Source organism: Amblyomma americanum, chromosome 4, assembly GCF_052857255.1.
Source record: "Amblyomma americanum isolate KBUSLIRL-KWMA chromosome 4, ASM5285725v1, whole genome shotgun sequence".
Taxonomy (NCBI): domain Eukaryota; kingdom Metazoa; phylum Arthropoda; class Arachnida; order Ixodida; family Ixodidae; genus Amblyomma; species Amblyomma americanum.
The window spans coordinates 84,914,630-84,940,648 of record NC_135500.1 but is presented as its reverse complement, the minus strand read 5'-3'; the positions used below and the strand labels follow the sequence as shown (position 1 = coordinate 84,940,648).

The following is a 26,019-nucleotide window of genomic DNA, read 5'->3' as shown; positions in this document are numbered from 1 at the left end:
CTCCCAGCTAGCAGTGTCAAAAGAACCAAAAGGCTGATGCGCTGCCCATAGCCACGCAAACGTGCCCAGTCCACAATGCAGTATCTTGGGAACACTTATTTATACACTCATAGGAGTGTTCTGCATTAACGAGCTTCTCTTGAATTGGTTTTTGCTGTACACGCCCACTATAAGGAACCTTACGGGCACATGTGATGCTACACGGGTGTCACTAAAACAAACCAGAGCACAAAGCTTCATTCATAAAGAAGAAACAATCTGAAACATGAGGAATAGATGTTGCAAACTACATGTTTATTCAGTTTGTAAGGCGAGAGGACACTGTGAGATGGTTGCCTGTGGCGCTCCTAAGGGAAACTGCATCTGCCTGTTGGTCCGCGAGGTACAAGCACCACTGCTGTAGACTGTGCTTGTCATCGCACTGCCGTACAGCAGGTCCCCTATCCGCCACCTGGGGACCGCGCTCTCTAGCAGGCAGGTTCTGCCGAGAGTGCCATTGCATGGTCTGGTTTCCCAGCCGTTGAAAGGATAGGAAGGTGGAAACGTAAAGCACACAAACACATAATTATGGCATATAAACAATGGTGCCGGCCAAGGTGATAGTCGACACAGCCCAAAGATCAAGAGGAGTGGCATATACATTGGCAACAATCTTGGAAAAGGATATGCACACGGCTGCACTGTGGACTGCAACACCTCCGTACAGCTTAACAGCGACCTTTGCCACCAGCCTGAAAAGCAACAGAGGTACAAACCGACAGACACAGGCACAAACAGACAAAGGAATGAAACAAATGAAATGACGTTATGAGGCATGCCACACGAAAAAGATGAAAACGTACAGGCAACTTTCACAGGACAGACTGATAAGCACATCTACACGAGACAGACGAGAGCTCTGCAGCCATGCCAGGGCACCAAATGTGGCCGGCTGGCCTGAACCTGGGCCATCCGAGCGCCTCTGAAAGAGCCCGTTGAACCGGACTCAGTCCAAAAACTGGTGGCGGCAGCAGAACAACAGCATCTTTACGGATTAAGAAATGGGAACCGAGCCTACAAGTGGTCAACACATGTAGCATCCTAGCGCTGTGCTGCCACTGCAAGCCAGACATTGCTTGAATTTCTAAATGCAGCGCACAGAACAAACGCAGATGTGGTACGAACTCTGCAGGCAAACCAGGGCACCAAATGTGGCCGGCTGGCCTGAACCTGGGCCATCCGAGCGCCTCTGAAAGAGCCCGTTGAACCAGGCTCGGGCCAGAAAATGGCAGTGGCGACAGAGTTCATGTTCCAGGCAAGTGTACCCTGCTATTTAGGACGTACAAAGCCAGATTCTAGTACTTTGTCCTGCCATGGTACACGGCCATGATCACTGAGAAAGTACTGCATGAACTGTTCTCGCACTGTTTTCGCCCGAACTGTGTAGTTGTTGCTGCCGCACTTCCGTACATCTGAAAAGGAGGGACCTGTGTAGGCATCAGATCTCCACTGGCCATGAATCACTTGCCCATCCTTCCCCACCCTGTCAACATCTGCTGGAGAGCAACACTGAAAAATAGTGTCCTCTTCGTCATCCAGTGTCCTCAGGTAGTTGTGCAAAACTACAACGGCGTATACTATAGCATCCAATGATGTTGTAGAGGCCCTGATATCCTGATGAAGGATCCTCCACCGGTTAGCCAAAATACCAAATGCATTCTCTACAGTTCGCCTAGCTCGAGAAAGCCTGTAGTTAAATATCCTTCTTTTTGAATTTAAGTTTGCTCCTGGGAAAGGCCTCATGAGATTTTCAGAGAGGGGGAAGGCCTCATCTCCAACCATGACATAGGGAAGTGTTAAAGAAGTGCCTGGGAGCTGCCTTGGCTGTGGTATGGACAGGTGGCCTGCTTTTAACTTCTTCCCAAAGTCAGAGTCATTGAATAAGCCAGTGTCCCCACGAGAACCACACTCTCCAACGTCTACTAAGGTGAACCGATATTTGGCATCACACACAGCAAGACTGTGCTGAAAGTGCCCTTGTAGTTATGGAATAGACTTCCAGAGTTACCAGGCACCTCTATATCAATGTGTTTGCCGTCAATTGCTCCAATGAAGTTTGGAAAGTTCCACTCTCTTTCAAATTCGGCAGCTACACGTCTCCAGTCGGCAGCTGTTGGGTGTGGAAGGTACAAGGGCTCGAGAACTTGCCGCAAGGCAAGGCAGGTTTGCCTCACTATACGGCCAGCCATGCTGTCAGAGATCCTGTACGACTTTGCTATTATCCTCATCGTGGAACCATGTGCCAGGTACCTGGAAGTACAGAAAGCTTAGTGAGAAGGATGAATCGAAAACACTGAACCCACATTAAACACATATTTAAGCCCATATGTTACTAAATGAATAAGCAAGGGCAGGTTTTGCTGTTGAAGGGTGTAAGCAAGAAATGCAAGCACATGCATGGCGCCAACCTTCAGATGAGTCTCAAACAGGTCAGGTGAACATAAAATATACCTCCAGCAGCATTATTCTTGTATTCACCAGACTACTACTTCAGCAGCCTTGTCACGAGCTGCAATATAGGACTGATCTGTTGGGCTTCTTGCAGCTAACTGCTGCCTGTTTCACCTCTACCTCACATCACAGAAGTGGTCTGCTGCTGAACAAACCAGTGAGCACATGGGCTAAGCGGTCGAGGACGAGAACCCAGCAAGGTTTTCCAGTGATATTGGATGCATAAGGTTCAATGCCCGAACATAGGTCACTCAGAAATATCTCTGCTAATAGTGAGGCATCAGATTTCATTTACCACTTTGAAAGGTTGAGATAACACAACCACTTCCTTGACTGAAGCAGATACAACTCGCAGATGTGAAGAAAAGGAAGACCTATGTTAACCTCACACAAGGGCACTTTGGAATGCGCTAGTGAGCACAGTGGTGGAGAAACTGTTTTGTAAACATCGTAAAATGAAGGCAGTCGACTGAAAACAGCGTTACTGCAGCCTTAACTCTGAGCTAAAGCTGTTGGCATGCTGAAAGAATGAGCACACTTAGGCAGCTCACAGGAGCTAATCATCAGCATGTTCGAAAAATCATACCGTGAGCACTCTTACATTGCAAAAGTTAAAAAAAAATGCAGTTGTTAAGTATACACTGGCTGCCATTGGAAGGCTAGACCTCCAGCTGTATGTACATAGGACACAAGCAGAACAAGACATTTTACACATTAAATTGTCTACTGTGAACTGTCGGCCAGAAGTGGACAATAAATGACAATATTTACCTACATGTGGAACACTACAGGAAAGGACCGGCATGTACATGTCTTAAGTTTTCATTATGCAATATGTACTGTTCATGGCACGATACTTAATGGCACTGTACAGAAGGTTGAAGAAATGTAACATTAGCCCACCTTGACAAGAATGCAAGCTTCTCTCCGGCCGACAAACTGACTACCGTGCTTCTGCGTGGCTCGATTAGGGGTCTGAGCAGCTCCACGAGACGGTAAAACCTGCACAATCACATGAGCGGAATGAAACACTTGGCTGCAAAATTAAACAGATTAATGAAATGAATATCAAGCATTTTATGCAGACAAATACTGCATATGCGGTGCTGTATGGTGCACCCAGCAACGAGTGTCGAAATGCAGTGGTATATGCACGCTATATCGACCGCGTATCAGCCCACATTTATTACTGCTGAAGCCGCGGCACTGCTGAACGCATGATGCCGTGCGGCCAAGCCAGAAAATTTGAAATTAAAGCAACAAACTTAAGGAACCGCTGTCAACTCTGGTCTTTTTTCATGAGGACCACTCTCGAGCCTGCCTACGCGGTGTGTGCTCACTAACTTAACGATGCAAAGACGTCAATGCCTATGTAACAAATGTTTGCGCGCGTGAACACGTTTTCCATTCTAGGCTTGCTTCTTTATACTAAATTTACTTGTTATAAAGTGTTCACATGACGCGAAAACGCGCTCCCGCATTACCGCGAGTATCGGCATCTGCACCCGTCGAGAGCGTCCATGTGACAACGCGAACACACGTACGAAAAAGGCAAGGAAGGTATGAACTTGCGCACTCTACCTTTCCACAGACATCCGGAAGTACTGGAAGAAGTCTGTGCCATCTCCATTTCTCATGTCCCGGACTAAAGTGGCGTCGATCTCGCAGAAGACGTCGTATAGGCTTGCGTCTACGCCTACGCTGCAGCTGGATGATTGCGTCGGCAGCGACGAATTGTGCAACTAATTGCCAGTTCGCCCTGTTTGTGTTGGCCATGTACCCACGCAAAATCTCTACACAAGAGCTACTCATCTGGTTTCTGACAAGAGCCGCCGACAACAGCAGGAACTTCAACACGCACACCATGGCGATGCCGAAGCGCAGCCTACTAAGCCTAGGTGCAGGTCGCCGAGGAACGGAAAGAAGTACCACGTGACCACGAAAAGAGGTTATTATTTGGGGGGCGCTCGTACGGGAAGTAGGTAGGAAAGGGGGGGGGGAAGCGCAGCGTGCAGGGATATCGGGGTTTGGAGAGGGGGGCAGGAAAGGAGGCAAGGGAGAAGGTAGTCGGGCGCATACCGATCTGTCCCTTGGGATGCGGGAGTCCGTTTCGGCGCGCGGAGCGATGTTGTTGTTGTTGCTAAGGGATATTCTGGGGAGGGGGATACTGGCCCCGACGTATGTTGGCCTCGTGGGCATCACTCTTGGGGGCCAGGGGAAGGGGATTGGGGTGGTGGCACAGGACAGGGACAACACTTCACAAGGACACCGAAGACAACACCCGAGGCACCAGGCACGCTGCAGCAGCCGACTCGCTGGGGAGGGGAAGATGAACGGCGCGCGCTGGGAGTGGCGTGCGCACGTCGGGGGCTTGCCGGAGGCAAGGAGCCGTCACCCCGGAGCAGCCGGAAAGCCGACCAGGGCAGGCGAAGGCTGCAAGGCCTGCCTGCAGAGAGCCCCACCGATGGGTGGCCGGTGAAGACCGCAGGTAGACTGCTGGGAGGCAGCGCGGCGGGGTGCGCTGAGAACCGCCGTTGCCGGCGGCGCGCAGGGGCTGTGATGACAGCAGGGCGTCAGCGGGCTGGCGCACAAGGACCGGCGGCCGTGTCCAGGATCTCGGGATGCGGGCCTGGCCGTACCGCCGGGGGCTGCGTCAGGACAGCAGCAGGGGGAAGAAACGCTGGATACCGCCATGAAGACGGCGCGTCGGGGCCCCTCACGCACAAGTGCGCGCGGGGAGGGCGGAGGGCAGCAGGGAAACCGCGCTCACGTCCAGGGCAGCACAGCAGCAGTCAAGGTGGCGAACAAGCCGCCGCCAACGTCATCAGGTGCGCCGGCTGCTGGGGTGTTTACAGGAAATATGGGCCGCTGCAGCTGACGACGACGGCCCGAAGAGGCTCTCCCGGCTGGCGAGGGTTACCCGGCCGCCGGGCAAGTAGGCCTACGAGGAGTAGGGCGACGGGACCCTAAGCGGGCGACGGGCCGGCGGGGCGGCCTAGTAGCTCCTTGGGATGTGCGCCGTACGGCGCTGGCCGCGCTCGGTGCTCCTTGCGATCGTCCAAAGGGCGGGCAGGAGGGTGCGCCGGGCGCGGCGGAGGCGAGACGTCGTCGTCGAAGGGAACGAACACGTCTCGAGAGGAGAGGCAGGAGACATCCACACTCCTCGAAGGTCCAGACGGGAAGGAGCGATGCTGGCGGTGCGCTCGCGCCGGCTACGTTGCCATCAGCCGGAGAAGGCTATTGGACAGACGGATATGCCCGGCGCGCCAATCGGCATGCTGGGACCATCCGCCTCGCTCGCAAGCGCCATAGTGATCGTACAACACCTTTCCGCCTCACGTCCGCCTGGCGGCCGGAAACTGGCGGACCGCTCGCGAAGCGGACGAGGCGGAAGGCGCTCCGAAAGGATCGTACAACGGCCCTAAGGGCCAACCACGGTGCAAGTATGTTATTCTTACACCATTATCCCCCTCCCACCCACTTCATAGCAACAACCACCACCACCATGCTAGCTCGGCGCTCTCGCGAGCTTGCTACCGCCTACCTGGCGTTGCATAATTAAATGTTTCAAGTGCGCTTCAACAAATCGTCTTGATACTGCTACTCGAGGTTCAACAGACCCCTGCGATGACAAAATGTCGGCTGTAAGGCGCCCTAGGGCTGATATGCTTTCGACCGCTAGCGCGCTTATAGGTCGGCCCTCTCGCGAGCTTGCTGCCGCCTAGCTGGCGTTGCATAATTAAATGCTCGAGTGCGCTTCAACGAATAGTCTTGATACTGCCTAGCTGGCGTTGCCACACAACTATTTCTAGAGTGCAAGCATGCCGAGCATTTAGGTACATCATATTTTTCAGAATTACTGTAAATTTGTTCAGCCATGTTTTCTTTGAAGTTATAATTGATGATAAAGTGTCATTTTGTGTTTATTGTCAACTTTAGGCCACTAAAATTGCTAAGCTCCTGCACGTTTGTGCAAGTTATTCTCGTTAAATCAGGATTTCTCGTGAAATAGTTGTTGCAGCTAGGCGTTTTATGTGAAATATGAGCTCTGTAAAATTGTTGTCGTGAGTTCTTCAGGCGAATACGCAGTAATTAAAATTTATTGCCATCAAGTAACGGAAAAGTAACGAGCGGTGCTTTTTTTCGGTAATGGTAACGCGTTACTTTATTTTTAGCCTAAAGAGTAACGTATTTTGTTCCCTTTTTTCCGGTAACGCCTACAACACTTTATACCTCATATCACAATTATTTTTATGACGTAACACGAATATTCTTACGTCGCCGCGCACGTGGAAGTGCGTGGCTCGAAACGACTGCACCAAGTGTGCGCATAGGCGACTGGGTTAGAGACAGGAGCTCGAGTGAGAGACAGTGGTAAGCATCGTGCCTGCCCTGCCGAAGCGCGATTGGTGGCCCCGAGAGGGAGGGACCGTTAAAAAAAAAAAGCTGCCAAAGCAGTTTTGAGTCTTGGAGGGGGTCGAATATGGCAGGAAAATGGCCCATTTCACATTGGGTAGTGCCGTGCTATGGCCTCCACGAGTCGCAAGAAGGGGTCGCTGCAGCGCTGCCTTCCGTTCAGTGACTGCCACCACACCCACCCGAGGTAAGACTCGGTGAGTTGTGGGGTGAGCTTGCGCCCACTCCTTATGAGCTGGGCCTTAAACGCTTTCAGCCAGTCACCAAATATGGCTCGCGTCATCCACGCTTTCGTGTTGGCTACGTATTTCCCGGGCATCCGGTGTGTTCCTTTGAAGCACCTGGGGCGGGCACTCTTACCGATAACCAGTGGGACGCGCTTGTCAGTCCCGTCCGAGTTAACACACAGCAAAACAGTTAAACGAAGTTTACTCTGCTTGCCTCCATGGCAGACGTCGCCTTTCAGGCTCAGGGTGCGGTTTGGAAGCAACTGATAAAAAAGAGCGGTCTCGTCACAGTTGTACACTTCGGTCGCGTCGTAGCGCTCCAAAATTGCTGGCAGTTTCTTTTCGACCCAAGAATTGGCAGCATCGCTGTCCGCAGAAGAGGACTCACCACTTATTATCTTTCCAACGATGCCATACCTGTTTTTGAAGCCTTGAAGCCATCCGTTTCTCGCCTTTAGGTCATGAAATCCCAAGATACAGGCGTAATCCCGTGCCTTTTGCTGCAAGAGAGCGCCGCTGATAGGAAGATTTCTAGCTCTCATGTCCATGAACCATGTGAACACAGTCTTGTCCACGTCGGTGTATGTTGACGGCTTTAGCTTCTTCTTTTTGCCGCTAGTACCGGACTCCACTGCACCGCGAATCGCATCTTTCGCGTTGAGTATCGTAGAGAGAGAGCTGGCTGGGATTTCAAATCTGGCAGCTACATCCTTCTTTTTTTCGCCTGCAGCAACGGCGTCCAGAATAGCAATTTTGTCCTCAAGAGACAATATTTTCCGTTTCTTCGTAGACGCATTCATTCTCGATGTGTCAAAGCACTAACGCGACCCGGCGCACAGATATACGAAGTCGAGAACAAAGCACGCACACGCCGGCACGGCGAAGGGAACAAAGAAACAGGTTCGGAAAGCGCCAGCTGAAAACAAGTTTTTTTTAGAAACGCGTGTAGTGCCACCTAGTGTGAAGTGAAGTGATTTCTCCAGCGGCCAAAGAGTGGCGCTGCCGGCGCGGAAGCAATAAAGCGGCGCCTGTGCATTATCATCATCACCACCGAGCGGACGGGTGATGATGCTCGCTCGCCGCCGCTGCGAATGTTTTTTTGAGGCGTTCATCGTTCTTGATCATTAACTAACGAAGCAATTGGCACAATTTAGCTCTATGTTCTTAAAATATGGGGAAAAAAGACGAGGCGGTCGACGGGGCAAATTCGTTATTTGGAGGTTCTCTCGCACGGCCACTTTGTTACTTTGAGGTCACAAATACATGGATTTCTATGGGACTGGAGACGGGGAATAGAAAAACTTCGTAAAATCGAGGAATTCGTTGTACGGAGGTTCGTTATAGACAGGTTTAACTGTAGTACCAAAATAGAGGAAGGAGGCTCCTTATTCAGAAGATTCTAGAACAACAATGTTCCTTCCTTCCCCAGCGCAAGGGCGCAGTGACCCAGGTGATGGTACAAGTAAAAAATGCAGCTGCAAATATTCCTCATAGGAGGCCCTTGAGCCAATAGCGGAGCTTACATGAATCCAACACGGCCTTTTTGTTGAGTTATCGGGCCGAAAACTGGTACTGGGGTTCATGTAATCGCGTGACGAGTTGGGTCGGAAGTCGACGGGTCTGGTCCAGTTAACTCCGCCGCAAGGGGTAGGTTGATTCACTCGACCCTGACCCAATGTGCTTGTAAACGGTGTTGAGTCGATAAGTAGGATCAGTAGGAGGGGAGAGGATAAAAGTGGACTTTCTCTTCACGTGCGCCGTCACTCCTCTGATACAGCGATGGCGGACCTTAATCTCGAAGGCTGCTCGAGTCCAGCGGTGCATCGACGCTTGCTGCTCCGTGCGTCCCTGCTTGCATTGGGGTTGCAGTTTGCATGCTGCCTCCGGTGCGGCGAACCGGCCAAGTTTTCGCATATGTATCTCCTGCTTTTCTATAGTGCAGGGTGGCTTGTGTCAGCTGCGCAGTGAACGCAGTCCCTCTGTGTTGTGCGGGACGGAGTAATGGAGGCAGGGGAAGAAGGAAAAACGAAATACGCGCTCAAGTCAGGATGGGTGTGCTAGGCAATTTCTTGGCTACTGTCATTTGTAGATATTTCCTTTAAAGATTGCTTGAGCAAGCAAGTCTTTTCTGCTTCGACAGTGTAATAAGGCTCACAAATTGGAAGGCCACAGCTCATCCTTGGGTCCGCTAGCTCTGGCAGCAAGCAGTATACATAAAATTTTTTGAACCGCAGCAAGATGTCGTCCTCCTAATGCGATTGGTGCCTGAAATCATCTCAGTGTTGGAGCTTTTTTGAGTCCACAACACAAATAGGCACTTCTCACGGCAAGCAATATTGAGCTATCTTTGCGCTTTGTTGCCCATAACTACTGTTTCTCTTCAGTTCTCTCATCCTCGTTTTCTTCAGAGCACGTTTTTTCTTGCGCAAAATCCTTTTAGTTGAGCAAGTTTTCTTGCCTGCTACGGGCACTTGACTTCAACACGAATGTCCGCCCCTACAAGTGCGTCCGAGCAAGAGCCAAGAAAAGTTTTCTTGGTCAACAAACAGGCCGCGCTCCTTCACCACGATGTTTCACTCATTCTCGACTTGTTTGAGTGTCAAGCACTCGTGTTCTTTGCCATACCGAATGGCTTTAGAAGCTATTTCCATTTACAGGATGTCGCCAACTATCCGTCGTCATACCGTCGTTGGTTTCATTTTACAAACAGCACCAAACAATGATGTTGTCAAGCTCTTTACAGACTGCATCCACTCTGATTTGATATGCTGGCTGCTGATCTTCAATGTTGTTGCCGATAGCAAAGCGATTTCAGGAAGTTGCCGGAAGCAGATGCAAAGCATCATGCTCCATGTCTCGTACACCGTAATCAGCATCAGCACAAATATGTTACTCATATTGTCCGCGCTGGCACCGTGGGGTGGTTGATAGCTTCTTTTTCGGTGCATTTCGCTTTGAATTCCCCCTAGAATTTAATGCCTTCACAAAATGATGCTGTGCACTTTCTAAGCTTCCCTGGGGAAATCCTGAGCGCGATATTTTAGCGGTAGGTACCTTGTCAGTTCAGCGATAAGGAGGCAGCAAAACACATTGTCTTAAAGGATCCTTTCAAAGAATAGTTTATTCTCTTTCCTTCTACAAATTTTGCCGCAATGGAGTTGTACTGCTCGGCAGCATTGTTATCAACGTCCATTATTAGGCTCGGCGCGTTTGCAGCCACTGTGCTCATCGGAACAAATTTCTTCTATGATGCTTGTTTGAACTATTTCAGGAAATATGTTTTCTCCGCTTTGCTTCGGGAAGAGAAGTAATCAGAGAAGTTGGTGTGGCTTAAAAAACCTATGGTTTACACTTTTATTAGTGCCACGAAAAAGATGGTCTAGTTTTTCAGAAAACGATGTGTTTTCAGATCTAGCTTTTATTGCTGTTGCAACTCCATGCCTTAGGCGCACAGCTGCTTGAAGAGTTTTTTAACTTCAGAATGAATAGTTTCAAGCCGCTTCTTCCGAGTGATATTGCGATTTTTGTTATAGTTTCGAGTCAAAGTAGGTGCTTCTGCACTCAATTTTTTCAACCCGCTGTTTGCGATATGGTGCTGCTGCTATAATAGACCGGTAAGTGCTGGAATCAGCATCAACAATAAGTTTTGTATAATTGATGCCATTTAGCTCAACGCTTTCCTTCAAGCCCTCAACAACAATACCTTGCTCCATGCTCGTTGAGCTCCCCCGCCAGTTCTTGTGGCACTGACGCTGTTTTGGGGCGGCACCTTGTGGAGCCCGACCACACATTCCTCATATCTTGTTCTTGACGCCACGGTACAGGACTTTTTCAGTTCTGTGACCAACGATAGCAGCCTGAAAGAGTAAGACCACTATTAGTCCCGAAGCTGCCCACCTTGCCGCACCGCTAATCGCTAGAACATATAGGCTACTTAGTAGTCAGGCTGTCGCTTTCCTTCAGTACCCAAAAGTGGGTGTCCTTGCTGAACCGAAACTCGCGGCTAGCACCGGTATCGAAGTAGAGTTAGCAATGTTTAGACTCTTCGTTCTGCTTTGCCTGTCTGGGTCATTTAACACGCTTTGGAATTTGTCCCCTAAGGTGCTTAGCAAGTCAGTGTCATCAGTGAATTGCAGATTGCTAAGGTATTATCAATAAACTCATATCCCCAGTACTTCCCAGTCTCCTGTAAACAAGTGGTGAACGCCATCGGAGAGATCGCGTCTCCTAGCGTGATGTCCTTCCATGTATAGATTTACATTAATTTATGGAAGCCAATGGTGGCTTTGCGTCTGCTAGATATATCTTTCAATATTTTTCCATATGGCACTTCTACAACCCCCTGTTCCGGAATACCTCTGTAACTGCTGAGGTTTCGACTGAACCAAATCGTTTCTTGTAATCTATGAAGGTTATATGCAGTGGTGAGATACATTCTGCGTATTTGGCACAGCTCATTTCGATTGCCTAGTAGCCTTTACAAAAGCATCCCCAGTGTTTCGGTTGATTGAGTTCTAAGGCTGTCCTGATTTGATTAGCGACAAACGCTCAAGGCTGCCAACGTCTTTTACGTGCATCCTATGTCAGAACCTACAAACACCAACCCGAAAATGATTCCCGTTTTCCGCACCAGTGCTCCTACCTGCCTGTGTTTGCGCCAGGCCGTCTTGCTTTTTACTGACGTCTCATCGCGCTGTCGCCAATCTATCAACTTCAGAAGTACTCCATGGTGGCACATGTACGAGAAAGTGCTCCGCCCTACACTTTTGCCCAGTTCAACACTACCCGTATCCTTGGACCAAGTGGTATCGCAGGTAATCGGCGCGTTCATGCGTAGCCCGTGGAGGAAACGCCCGGGCTCCTGATGATACCCAGCCAAGCCCAAATATTCTCTTGCAACTGGTCTGTAGTTCTTCAAAAGACGAGACTTTCGAATAACCGCATGGCACGGACGGTTTCACCACCTCCGCGTCAGCCGGTTAATTTATTATTAATGCCGAAGGATTAGAAAGCTTAATCTCAAAGTCATGTCCCCCAAAAAAAAGTTTCCACACGAAACGGCATCATGCGACGTCGCAAGCCGACGAATCAAGCGATGAGAATGATGATAGCCGAGATTGATGTTATGTGACATTATACCTTCTCACGTGACAAAAGTGTAATTTAACGTCATATCAGGTGGTATGGCAACGCTGTAATGTGACGTCGTACCGTGTCCTCCATCCCCACCCCGTAATTCAAGAAGCTGTAGATTAAATCAAGCGATGTCATCACTGGCTGACCTCAAATGTGATGGTGGTATTATCGACTACATTCCCATAACAATTTAGTGCAACCGTTCGTCGTACAGCGTTCGAGGTGATGCGTCCCGAACTTGGTCTTACCCGGCTTTTGTGTATTGGTAGTCGAGGTGGGCCATGTGATAATTGTTTTAACAGCGTTGGATCCTGCTACTACGTTTGTCAAGGCCGGGTCTGTCTGCAATGAAAGCCAAATTGATCAAAACACTTACCAAGTTAGCACATTATAGCAAGCACATAGCAACAGTGGGCGCGTAGCGCCTCAGTTGATACGTATACTTTTGATCTGCATTTTGAGCCCGCCAAAGATAATCAGAGTTAACAGTTGTGTTTCAATTCAGGTATACCAGCATTTAAACATGTTTCTGTGCCACTTCTTAAATCGAGCACAATGTGTGCTGGACGTTGCTTATCAGAATTGAGCTTCTGTTATAAGGAATACGCCATAAATGGAATTGCTTATTTATTTCAGAGGTCACGGAATGGATGGTTGTCTGTTGCGAACCAACGGGAAAAATTTTGGTAGCCCTAATAAAGGCTGTTTTTTCGTTAAAAGAAGCCGTTATGCTTCGTCGAGTGGCTCAATGCCAGACAGCTCGCAGTCGGAGTCGCTTTCTTCAGTCTCATCTTCACCCAGCTGGATGATGATGGGTTGAATGTGCTCACTCCCAGACATGTCAAGTCTGAACTTTGTTTGCCTCCAAGTCCATCACGTGCTGAATGCTCTTCGCCCAGTCTCCTACCGCTACGTGCTTGATTTTCTCCCTCAAGATGGCGTCGACCGTGGACAGCTTGAAGTCTCTGTTGTCCGCAGCGATGCCATTTTTGACCTTGGCCCAAACAAGCTCAATGGGACTAAATTCGCAGTGGTACGGCGGGAGCCTGAGTACAATGCAACCGGCGCTTACAGCTGTATTGTCTACGATCTAGCTGAGAAAGTGTGACTTTACAGATGCCACCAGCTCAAGCAGCGGCTTCTTTATCATCCTTTCAGCGTAGGTGATCTTCTTGCTTGTGAGCCACTCCTGTAGCTTCTCCTTCTTCCAGGCCGTCGTTGGCAATTTCTCTTCTCGCCGGCTATGGTAATGTGCATTGTCTAAAACAATGACGCTACCAGCTGGCAACTTCTGCAGAACGCCATTAAACCAGCCCTCAAAGCGATTGCCGTCCATTTCCTCATGGTAGTCGCCTGTCTTTTGGCCTCGGAATACATCCAAGCAGCCGATGTGCGTGACGATCAGGCGCTGACCTTTCCCAGAAGGTTGTTTTAGACCCGTCGTTAGGCCATTTGCTCGAGCGAACAGGCGTCCGCGCTTCTGCACCACGGTGTCTGTCCACACGATCGACCGAGTGTGTCCCGCCGTCACCCATGTCTCGTCCAGGTAGAAGATCTTTCGGCCTTCCGCTCGGTAGCGCTCCACGTCACGGAGGTAGCTATTCCGCCAATCAGTGATGTCATCCTGGTCGATAAGCAGCGAGTTGCGGCTTCTCTTTTCGTGCTTGAAGCCGATCTCGGCAAGCAGGCGACGCACAGTCCACCGCCTTAGTGATGGGAGTTCCATACGTTCCGAGAATTCGTAAGTGATCTTCTCGACCGTCGGTATCTCGTTGCGGCGAAAGAAATCGTGCACACATGACCTCAGCGCGCACAACGTGAAGCTGTCAAACTTCGCGCCGCGTCTTCTCTTCTCCGCATTGCGTGGGCGCTTTCGGGACGGCGTCGTCAGCTTTCCACCCGAAAAATGCGAAGTTTTTAACTTCCTTACTCACCCTGAACACAGTCCTTTCGCTGACACCGAGCATGTCAGCGACAAACTTGCTCGTCTCCTCTACGCTGCGTTCAGGCTCCCTGTTACGCCAAAACGTGTAGCAGTGGAAGATCATGTTGCGTGAATCGCTGTTTAGGATGCGGCCGCTCTTGCCGAGGCTCCTTGGTGGTGTGATCATCGATGCGACACAAGGCTCGTTCGGCAACAAAGGCTCGCGTTCCGACGTCACCTCGCTGGGCTCCATGGCGGAAAAGAGGTACGGAATGCCGTGCGCGAACGTGCGTGAACTCACGAGATTGTAGGTTCGCAACCGCAAAAAAAAGAAACAAGTAGCAATTGAAAAATAAGCCTCACACATTAAAAAAAATTAGCTTGTGGAGACAAACAAAAAGTACATGTGAATCCTATGCTATTGAGCCAGACTGTTTTGTAGTTACACGCCCGGTGCCGTTGATCTCGCTCCGTAGCAGACGACGCACAGCGTTGTAGAAGGCACGGAGTTATTTTTCTCTCGCGATCCGGCATGTGCTGAAGCATTTGCATCATGATAGTTTTACTAAACCACTCATCAAGATACACAAATCTTATTTATACAGAGAAATACGCGTTTTAGAAGCAGTCACAATTTTTTGAGCGGGACTATTTCTTTAGTCGCGGAGGCAATTGGCTGCTGCACTTCGGTCATCTGGGCAGGGCCTCTCCTGTCTTCTAAAGTTGTACCCGACTATAGAAGATTGAAAGTATGTAAGCAGGTTGCCCATCTTGACTAACAAGCTCCTTCCGCCCTAAACCTGTTGTCGCGGCCATCGAGTTTCAAGCTTGTCAGATATGCTTTCGGAAGTGATTTAAAAGCGGTGTTGGTGGTAACGCGGTAAATGTAACGGCGTTACCGGTAACACGTTACTTTTTTCGGTTTATGGTTTGCGTTCTAACCGAAGAATAATATTGCCACGCTGCTGACTTTCTGCCGGCGCCACCTGGAGGTCGAACTGTGTTCCCGAGCGCGTGGCCGAACGTCTTTTTTGTCCAGAACGAGCGCGGCGGTGTTGGCAAACCTCGCCCGAGTGAACAGTTTGGTTCTCTGTATTTTCGCCGGTGACATTTTTGGTGGAGGTGCTGGGTATCATCCCATGTACGCTGACCGGGACGATAGCCCTGACGCTTCTCCCCGACGAGCAGACGCCACACCTGTCCACAAAGCTAGCCGTCGCCTGCGAGGCCTGCAACCCGAATTTGAGCCACTCACGATTCCTGCTCGGGCCATGACTTCCGCCACTGGCAGCCAGAGAGGTCAGTCCTTCGGCAGTGCCCCGCCGTTCGTCTTTCTTGCACCTCGGTCGCCACCATCCTTCCACGGCGACCGGTTCGAGGATGTAGAAGATTGGTTGGCCGGTTTTGACCGTGTGGCCGCGTTCAACCAATGGGACGACGAGCGAAAGCTGCTGAACGTGTACTTCGCACTGCAAGACTCGGCGAAAACGTGGTTCTAGAACCACGAGGCGTCCTTCTCTAACTGGGCAGATTTTCGCCGCGAGGTGCTCGCCACGTTCAGATCGAGCGAGCGAAAGGAGAATGCCGAGCTTGCCCTTCGCTCCAGGTCACAGCAGTCCAACGAGAGCGTGGCCATGTTTATTGAGGACATGACCCGCCTCTTCAATCGGGCAGACCCAGCCATGCCCGAAGCTACAAAGGTGAGGCACCTTATGCGTGGGGTAAAGGAGCAGCTGTTCGCTGGCCTCATGCGCGACCCTCCGAGAACTGTCGCCGCCTTTGCCAAGGAAGCGACGACCATAGAACGTTCCTTGCAGGAACGGAGTGCCCAATACGGCCGTGAGGCAAATGTAGCGGCCGCTCAGTACTGCACGTCCTTGCCAGGCCCCGGGGATGAGGCGCTGCGAGCGCTTGTGCGGAGCATTGTCCGCGAAGAACTGCGACACCTCCACTTGAGTGCTCCGTCAGAAAGCGTACCTTCGACAGGCGATGTTCTCCGTGACGAAATCCGGCGAGCGGTGCAGCCACCCCCAGCACCCCTTTCGGAGCCGCACGTAATGTCCTACAGCGATGCCCTGCGCCGACCTGCCCCGGCGCCGCAAGCGTTTCGCCCCGTTGCCGAACCCCCACCACCCCATCGTCACGTGCGTCCCATCGAGCAGCAGCAGGACCCGTGCCCTCCATTCCGCAAAGCGTACGTGTGGCGAACGTCCAACGATCGTCCGCTCTGCTACCACTGCGGGGAGCCCGGCCATGTTCTGCGGAATTGCCCGTACCGGCGGATGGGTCTGAGAGGATTCCCACCGGACGCGCCTCGACCGCGCTATGGTGAAAGACCGCGGGACATAGAGGAGTACCTGAACTCTCAAGTGCCGCCCCCGACCTCACAGCGGCGACAGTCGCGATCGCCATCCTCGAGGCGCTTTGCTACGCCCAGTCGGCCCTCAACCTCCGGTCAGTTCGGAGGCACGTCCCCTCGGCGGGAAAACTGAAGACGGCGTCCTCCGGGGGTAGGGCCGCCGCCGCTGCACGAAGTCAACAGCCTCCACCCGACGATTGGACGCGACGGCCCGAGCGTCAACGACCCGATCCGACGACCCCACCGACGTGCTGCGAACGATTAGTTTCCGCTGAAATTTTAGTAACCGTCGACAGTTATGAACTGACCGCACTCGTCGATACCGGCGCTGATTTTTCTGTGATGAGCAGGGAGCTAGCCATGACACTCCGTAAGGTTCTGACGCCTTGGTGTGGACCCGTGATCCGCACTGCCGGTGGCCATGTCGTGACACCAATCGGCGTCTGCACTTGCCGCATCCAAATCCGTGGTCTTACTTTCACCGGCTCCTTTGCCGTGTTAGCTGACTGTTCAAAGGACCTCATACTGGGCATGGATTTCCTTCACGAGTATGGTGCGATCATAAACCTTCAGGAACTCATGGTATCTTTTTCCGCCCAGCGAGCCGTTAACACAACCACCGAGCCCTGTAAAGTAATGTTGCGCATATGTGACGACCACATAACAATCCCTCCGCGAGCCAGCAAGTTCGTCACAGTCGAGTGTACTGACAGCACCGGCGCTCTTGGCATTGCTGAAGCGAACATGTCCCTGCTACTCGCTCGGCAAGTTTGTGTCGCCCGAGGCCTAGTAGACCTTGCCAATGGTCGTACCGAAATCTTAGTCACGAACTTTACTCGTGAACCGCAACATTTGACGAAGTCAGAAGTCGTCGCTTATTTTGACGAGCTTGGAGAGTGTACGAGGCAGTGCTCTTTATCCACCACGTCAGACCTCGCCGACGCGACGGCTACAGCCATTCCGACTGACGTGAACCCGCACCTCTCGGCCAGTCAGAAAAACTGCGTGCAAAGCCTAATCTATTCCTTCCGCGACTGTTTTGCGGAAACTTCCAAGGTCCGACAGACGCCGCTTACCAAGCATCGAATTGTCGTTGCTGACGACCAAAGACCAATTTGCCAGCGTCCTTATCGCGTGTCTTCCAAAGAACGCGATTCCATCCGCCGCCAAGTTACACAGATGCTCCAGGACGACGTCATCCAACCTTCCACGAGCCCCTGGGCATCGCCTGTTGTTCTCGTCACGAAGAAAGATGGCACCCTCAGGTTCTGCGTCGATTACAGGCGCCTGAATACCGTCACGAAAAAAGATGTGTACCCTCTGCCCCGCATTGCTAGACCGCCTGCGCCATGCCACCTTCTTTTCATCCCTCGACCTCCGCAGTGGGTATTGGCAAATAGAGGTCGACGAACGCGACCGAGAGAAGACCGCCTTTATTACGCCAGACGGTTTATACGAGTTTAAGGTACTCCCTTTTGGCTTGTGCTCGGCCCCTGCCACGTTCCAACGAATGATGGACACCGTGCTGTCCGGTCTGAAGTGGCAGACATGCCTCGTATATCTTGACGATGTCGTGATCTTCTCTGACACGTTTGATGAGCACCTGAAACGCTTGCGTGCTGTTTTCGAGGCCATACGTTCCGCTGGTCTCTCTCTCAAGCCAGAGAAATGTCACTTCGCATTTCAAGAGCTGAAGTTTCTTGGTCACATTGTCAGCGCACGAGGTGTTAGTCCAGATCCCGAAAAGACGGCCGCCGTAGCTGCCTTCCCTAAGCCAACAGACAAACGGAGCCTGCGTCGTTTCTTGGGCCTCTGCGCGTACTATCGCCGGTTTGTTCCCAATTTCTCCCGGCTAGCAGAGCCTTTGACCCGCCTAACGAAGGATTCTGAATCCTTCATCTGGGGCCAAGACCAGGACAGCGCCTTCACAGAACTCAAGTCCCGTCTGCAGTGTACGCCTGTGCTTGGCCACTTCGACGAAGAGGCCGACACTGAACTGCACACTGATGCTAGTAACGTTGGCCTCGGCGCGGTCCTTGTTCAGCGGCAGGATGGTCTAGAACGCGTGATTGCTTACGCCAGTCGCACTTTGTCCCGTTCAGAAGTCAATTATTCCACAACGGAAAAGGAATGTCTAGCTGTGCTGTGGGCCGTTACGAAATTTCGTCCGTACTTGTATGGCCGCCCGTTTCGGGTCGTGAGCGACCACCATTCACTCTGTTGGTTGGCGAACCTGAAGGATCCCTCGGGGCGGCTTGCTCGATGGAGTCTTCGGTTACAAGAATTTGATGTCACCATCGTGCACAAGTCTGGCCAGAAACACAGCGATGCTGACTGTCTATCCCGCGCCCCAATCCTGTGCCCCACTGACGAGTCCGACGACGATTCCGCTTTTCTTGGTGCTCTCACCACGTCCACCCTTGCCCAACAACAAAGGGCCGATTCTGACCTGCTGCCCCTCATAGAATACCTTGAAGGAATCGCCCCATCTCCACCTCGGCTCTTCAAGCGCGGACTGTCATCGTTTTGCTTGCGCGATGGGGTACTCTACAAAAAGAACTACGGCCCAACGGACACTGTCTATCTGCTTGCAGTGCCAGCTGCGCTTCGCGACGAAGTTCTGCGCGCGTGCCACGACGACCTTTCTTCGGGCCATCTCGGGTTTTCCCGCACGTTGGCGCGCATACGCACCAAGTACTACTGGCCCAAGCTTGCTGCGGTTGTCCGCCGTTACGTCCGAACCTGCCGAGAATGTCAGCGCCGGAAGACGCCACCGACCAAACAAGCCGGGCTCCTGCAGCCTATCGATCCCCCGCGCCTCCCATTTCATCAGGTCGGCATGGACTTACTCGGTCCGTTTCCGGAGTCTTCCATGGGTAACCGGTACATTGCTGTTGCCACTGACTATCTCAGCCGCTACTGTGAGACCAAGGCTCTTCCCCGTGGTACCGCCGCCGAGGTCGCAAGTTTTTTCATTCATAACATTGTGCTTCGTCACGGAGCTCCAACGGTCGTATTAACTGACAGGGGAACCCCGTTTACGTCGGCACTTACGAACGAGGTACTTCGACTCAGTGGCACCAGTCATCGAAAGACAACGGCTTACCATCCGCAAACCAACGGACTGACTGAGCGGCTTAACAAGACAATTGCCGATATGCTCTCTATGTATGTCGCCGATGACCACGCGAACTGGGACCGGATACTTCCTTACATAACGTTCGCGTACAACACTGCGCTTCACGAAACGACGCGCTTCACTCCTTTCCATTTGGTGCACGGTCGCGAAGCCTTGACCATGCTGGACGCCATGCTTCTTCCGGATCCTGCTCCCTCTTCTGTCGTGGATGCCGACCAATTTGTCCGTGACGCCGAAGTTGCTCGCCAAGTTGCTCGACAGCGAATCCGGTGCCAACAACAACGCGACGCCGAGCGTTACAACCTCCGCCGCAGGGAGGTGATTTACACACCCGGTGACCAAGTCTGGGTGTGGAGCCCAATCCGTTTGCGAGGGCGCTCCGAGAAGCTTCTTCGCCGTTACTTTGGTCCGTACCAGGTGTTACGCCGCCTCAGCGCGGTGACCTACGAGGTGCTCCCTCAAGGAACTGCCCGGTCCTCTCGACACCCGACGTCCGAGGTCGTCCACGTGGCGCGAATGAAGCCGTTTTATTCCCGTTAGCCCCGGACCGAACCCCGCCATTACCTTTCGCCTTATTTTTTTTTCTTCCCCTCACGTGCGGCATCGAGTCGATGCCTCTTAGATGGGAGGGGCAATGCCACGCTGCTGACTTTCTGCCGGCGCCACCTGGAGGTCGAACTGTGTTCCCGAGCGCGTGGCCGAACGTCTTTTTTGTCCAGAACGAGCGCGGCGGTGTTGGCAAACCTCGCCCGAGTGAACAGTTTGGTTCTCTGTATTTTCGCCGGTGACAATATAAAGAGTAAAAGAGAAAACGAGGAAGGGGAACAACCTACAAAATTAGCTTAATTATCGGGCTACAGACTTGCACTACTCTCGACATTTGACCACTACCCTGAACGCTTTGTCATACTTGGCCCAGACTAATATTTGTTCTTCCATTTTGGCTGTCTCCAGGCGCAATGGTAATTTAAGCTCAGCACTCCGAAGTTGTCACTAGACCAGGATGACCGAAAGAAATAACGGATGGACGACTCTTGGGCTGCTGCCGATCTCTGGCAAAGAGGTGGGTCAGTCCCGTACTGCTGCCGGCATCGCTCAAAACGAACTTTCTCGGCAGAATCGATGCCAAAATAAAATCACAAGAAAGCTGTTCCTATGGCATCCTCAGTAGACAACAAGAAGACGAATTTCAACCCAGGTTTTCAGCTGGCCTCCAATACAATATACACTTTCCTGAAATCCTGCTCTTGAAGAGTTACCATTTTTTGTGTTTTCTGTATTGCATGTTACTTCGAACTTTTCTTTACCTTTACATCATCTCTTAACCTCATCATTTCTCAACCTCATTGGAATACAAGAAGTTTGCAGGGGTCAAGTGGATGCAGCACAGGTCCAGGTTAATTGGAGGAATGTGGGAGAGGCTTTCGTTTGGAGTGGGTGTAGTCTGCCTGATGACGATGATATCTCTTATACGAGGGGTTACTCTGCTGCCGGTGTCCAGGGCAATCTTAACCTCCACTTATCGCGATTTACTCGCTCCATTCGTCAGCCAGTAGCAATTTTTTGTTCATCGTATGTCCACATTGCTTACCATTCCAGAAAAACTGGTTGTCTATTTGTCTCAACATTGAATTAATGTTCTTTCTGAGGCAGACACCATGCTTTGTTCACGATATATTACAGCGTTACAGGTTACCGAAGCAAAATAGGTGAAGACAAAGTTGGGGATGACGAAAACCACACATACCTTTGGTCTCTTCGTTGGCGGCTGCGTTCCGTTCTCGGTCTCTGTATCGGGAGAGTTCGGGACGGCGCCTACTTCTGCTTCCAGAGCAAGCCGCGTTCTTTGCCGCTCCATTGCGCGCTTCGTGCCGTTATTTAGTGCGACGCACTAAATTATGGCAGATTCCTGGCATTCATAAATGTGACCCAAAAGTAAATGATGACACCGAAACCCAGAAGGGTTGCCGACGCTGGTGGCTGGCCGGCTTCCCAATCAACCATCACCGTTCTGCCGCGCAGTTCTTCTATGGCGCTTTCTCCTGCTAAAAGCTGCATACCAACGTCAGCGTCTACGGCGCGGATCGCGTACACATCCCATTTTTCCTTTTCTTGCCATTTGACAAGCAAGTGCGTCATTTTGGAACCGGAGAGGCTGGACTCGAACTGAACCATTGTCACTCTAGCTAACGAAACGTGGCTCGAAAAAATGCTACGGAGTTTAATAGTGTTAGCCATAATCACGTGACGACGGTGACATAGCGCGTACGCCTGAGGAAGTGTGGAGGGGGTGATGGGCCAACGCCTCCTAAACTAGTTTCAGGCCTGCGCGTCACGTGTCATGACGGGCCGTCCGAGGCTGCCGCGGCGCTTCGAACGTGTTTTCTACCCAGCGAGTCTGTATGCTATGTCGAAGGCTTGCGCGTCGGCTGATGAAGTCTTCAAGCTTGAGTGTCGGTTGATGTCTTCCTAGGATTAATTCATTTTATTAGTTACCCCGCAGGGGGGCATCTGCAGCTTGCAGGCGTCGGCGAGTGGCGACACCGCGGGTTCCCGAGCATCCGCAGGGACATCCCCGCAGGGGGATGATGGTGAACAGTGCATCACCACGGACCCGAGCACCCGCGCCTCGCTGTGCGTGGCATCGCCGTGTCCGGGGAAAAGGGGATCCTGGTGGTTGAGCCGATGCGGAGCGTTTGGACCTTTAAGGCCCCTCGGTGGAGGCAACAAACCACTTTGGCCCCAGCTTCCTGTACACGGCACCTCCGGCCTGACCCAAAGCCTCCTAGAATACTTTCAGGCCTGCGCACTCGCTCCGTGACGTCACGCACCTTGACCGAGCAGTGCGGGAAAGCATCTGCCGGCGTCGCACGCATAGCTCTAAACATCTAAACTTTTTTAATTTTCTCTCTTGAGCTGCGGCCTTCTTAGCCGTTAGCAGGTCCGTCTTCATCTGGACGTAATTTTTCATGTAGGTGTTCGTGGCAGCCCACAAAATGTTGGAAATCACTTTGTCTGGGTGATGTCGTTTGCAGCAAACATCCAACTCTTCGTCATCGCTCAAGAAGTGCTTCAGTAAGCAAAGGAGCTGCTCTCTCTGATGGCGTGTGGAATGGAACTGCGCGGCGTTTTCTTTTGTCGTCAATTTTTCAAGCACAATTTCTGTGTGCAGAACAGCGTTCACAACGACAGGCTGCGGAAATTTGAGCGCTCCTCTAGTGAGCCCTTGAATTAGACAGTTCTCGTCCGGTGGAATGTCCCTGTCCTCTCTAGTCAGGTTTCTTGCACAAGCTTCGCAAGGAAGTTTGTTCAAGGCGGCGTGGGCGCAGAAACCAGCTATGTAAATTATTGCGGGCAAACTTTGTTTCTTTGAATTGATGTCATCCCATGTAACCGTGATGTTGTATTGGTCTTGCAATTTTCTGCCTTCAAATGTGATGGTGCTGGACTCTGAGAGTTCTTTCATATCTGGAAATACCAGTGAGTCTTGAAGACGCAGTTTGGTTTCCGACTCAAATATTTGCTGAACAGAAATATGATAATTGGATCCAGCAAGCCGGCGGTAACGTCCAAACCTGCTCTCCAAACTATCTGTTTGAAATTTCCCCAGCAAGACATATTCAAAATTAAGCTCTTCGAGACAGTACCTGCTGAGTTCTATCAACGCATATGATGTCAGCCGGAGTGCTGCATGAGTTTCTGGAGTCAGTGAACCAGAACGGCTGCCACTCATCTTCAGGTCATTCCATGTGTCCAACCAGTCTACAAATTCACCAAGAAATTGCAGCTGCACACCAGTCATGTTTCTGACAGGCTCCTGATAAGGATCTCTGAGGTGTCGGCCCTTTGATGGTGTTTTTGTGTTCACGATGCACCACCACCTGTGTATTAAATCAATGAACTCCGCAGTATCAGCGGCATAAGGAAAGCCGGGTTTCGTACCGGGAGTCTTCAGAGCTTGTGCTACAAAAGGATTGATTACTTTGAGCGCAAGTTTCACATTTTGACGCTCAATATTTGTTGGGTGCAAGGCCTTGTATGTTAGTCCATAGGCAAATTTAGACAGGTTGTGTCGCTCTGAAGTATACAGGTCCCGAAGCGTCTGAAACGAAGCTTTTTTTATGTCAAGCTTTGATTCTGTGCTTTTAAACTCTGGATAAAGAAAAGATGTATCTGGATTTTTTTGATTGAGCCAATTGTTCCTAATGCACTTTAACAGGTGCACAGGATCCACCGAAAAAAACAACGGCCGTGCATTGTCTGCCGGATGAGGATACACTATGTCAATTGCTTTTTTCTTGGAAAATAATGACATTACTTTTCTGTTTATAGAATTGTTATCGCTTACAACCGCAATAACCTTGAGACCGGCTTTTTCAAGCCCTAAAATAACCTTTTTGAGGACTTCATGCAAGTCACTTGCCTCAATGCTGAAAACTGGCAAGATATGTGCCACATCTTTGTGTCCAGAAAGCAACGACTGCGTCATAAATACGTGCGCAAACTTTGGCAGCTTCAGAGGAGTTGGATGCTGTTCCCGTGAGGGAACCTCCCTTATACTCAAAACATTGCTGTATATGGATCTCATCCATCATAAGTGTTACCGTCCTCTCATGGGGTTTCAGAAGATTTGCTTTTTTTCTTATATAACTTAAAAAACCCTGATCACTTTGCTCTGCCGCAGGGCTAACGTTGTATTTGTTACAGAGTCTGGTGATTGTACAGGGATGAGGCAAGATCAATTTTCCAGAGCTGCGAACAAATTTGTACGCATGTGGGGAAATTGTGAAAAATATGCTTGACAAGATGACAAGCTCTGAAGAATATCTAAATGCAGTCCGTTCTCTGTTGAGCAGATGAAGCTGTTCTTTTAGAAATCTTAGGGTTTCCATATTTCCCACTGGCAGAAGGTCATCACTTGAAAGATCATCAAGAAGAGAAAAAAGTAATTGAAAGCAGGCTTTCAGTTTTTCGTCTTTCTCGCAACGGTCGGGTGCTTTGAACTGCTGCACACTTTTCAGGACGGATTCCAAACTGCGCATGTCTTCAAGTCTGTCGGGAACTGTCATTTCATCACCGCGCAGCTCAACTTTTCTCCAAAAGGCTGACACCTTCAACGAATTATTTACTACCACGGAGCGTTCGATTTCTGGGGGCGCTGAATTCTCGTTGACGTGAAAGAATGCTACGGCGGCGTCAGTTTTTCGCATCACCCAGAAGTCTGAGACGTGAAGATTTTCAAGGAGAGACAGAAGTTGCCCATACGACGAGACTTTGTTCCTGCGCTCCTCTTCTTCATGTGTCGCAAGTGACATCTCGATGGCGTCTTGCAGACGAGTTGCTTCGCGTCGTCTCCGTTTTGCATCGGGCTCCTCGCGAATCGGTGCAGAATTAGACAAGTATGATGCGCAATTTGGCAGTATCGTAGGTACCGCGTCAGGAGTGAGTCGGGTGAGGTTCATCGCAACTTCTATTGTCTTTCCATCAGCACCTGTGTACGATGTTGTAGACCGGAGGTATTTGGGCTTAAAATGGAGCTCGCACACCAGCATAAAAGAGGAATGTTCCCTTTGAGTATATGAAATTTTTCTACGTCCTGTTTTCTTTTTTTCTTTTGCGATGTAAGTGCTGTTGTTACTACCACAGATTGGCTAATTACTGCTATTGGTGCTGCTTATAAGTGCTGCTGTATGTCAGTTAACTGCCATCAACTGCAGCACGCCGTGTATCGAACTGGTTGCATGCCGTATGCTTAATGCATCCGAATGTATATTATCATTTGACATTAACAGTGATTGATATATGGGAAAATTATATTACCTTTGGATCCCGCAGTGTGTCGATGTCCAAATCATCACGCCGGATGGCCTGCTTCCATTTTATCCTCCGGTCGTCTTTTGGGAATGAGAAGACACGGACCTTCGGACCGCCGTCATAATTTCCACGGCAGTTCGGCACGCAACAGCGGCCCATCCTGGACTGCCGGAACTTTCACTGACACTTTCACGACGCAGATATGCAGCACACAACACACGTTTGCAGAAGGAAATCGGACCACGCTACGAAAAGAAACACGTGCTTAGCTTCAGAGTCAAGCTGCCGTGACAGGACACTGCACGTGTGTACTGACAAGCCTAGGCGGTAGTGCACCAACTTGTTTGACCAGTCACCCTACCGCCAGACCGGTCAAGGTGGGGTGACGTCAAAGGGTGCAAGGAGGAAAGTGCGGAGGCCTTAAAAAATTCGAGGAGGCTTTGCCTGACCCGACCGGGGGAAATCGGCAGTCGCCTTTTCCTGTCCTGCCCTCCATCTTTCACTTTCCTATCTC

The 26,019-nt window shown here is 50.9% G+C and overlaps 1 protein-coding gene across 1 annotated transcript; it reads right to left on the bottom strand.

Annotated features, from left to right (window-relative positions):
- Positions 1-565: 565 nt before the first annotated feature.
- On the bottom strand, positions 566-25,724 carry LOC144129634 (uncharacterized). Its single transcript, XM_077663751.1, is given in 6 exon segments — positions 566-731; positions 2,188-2,289; positions 3,394-3,492; positions 22,523-24,192; positions 24,194-25,238; positions 25,513-25,724. Coding segments are annotated over 6 exon segments (3,234 nt in total). The 5' UTR covers positions 25,665-25,724.
- Positions 25,725-26,019: the final 295 nt, after the last annotated feature.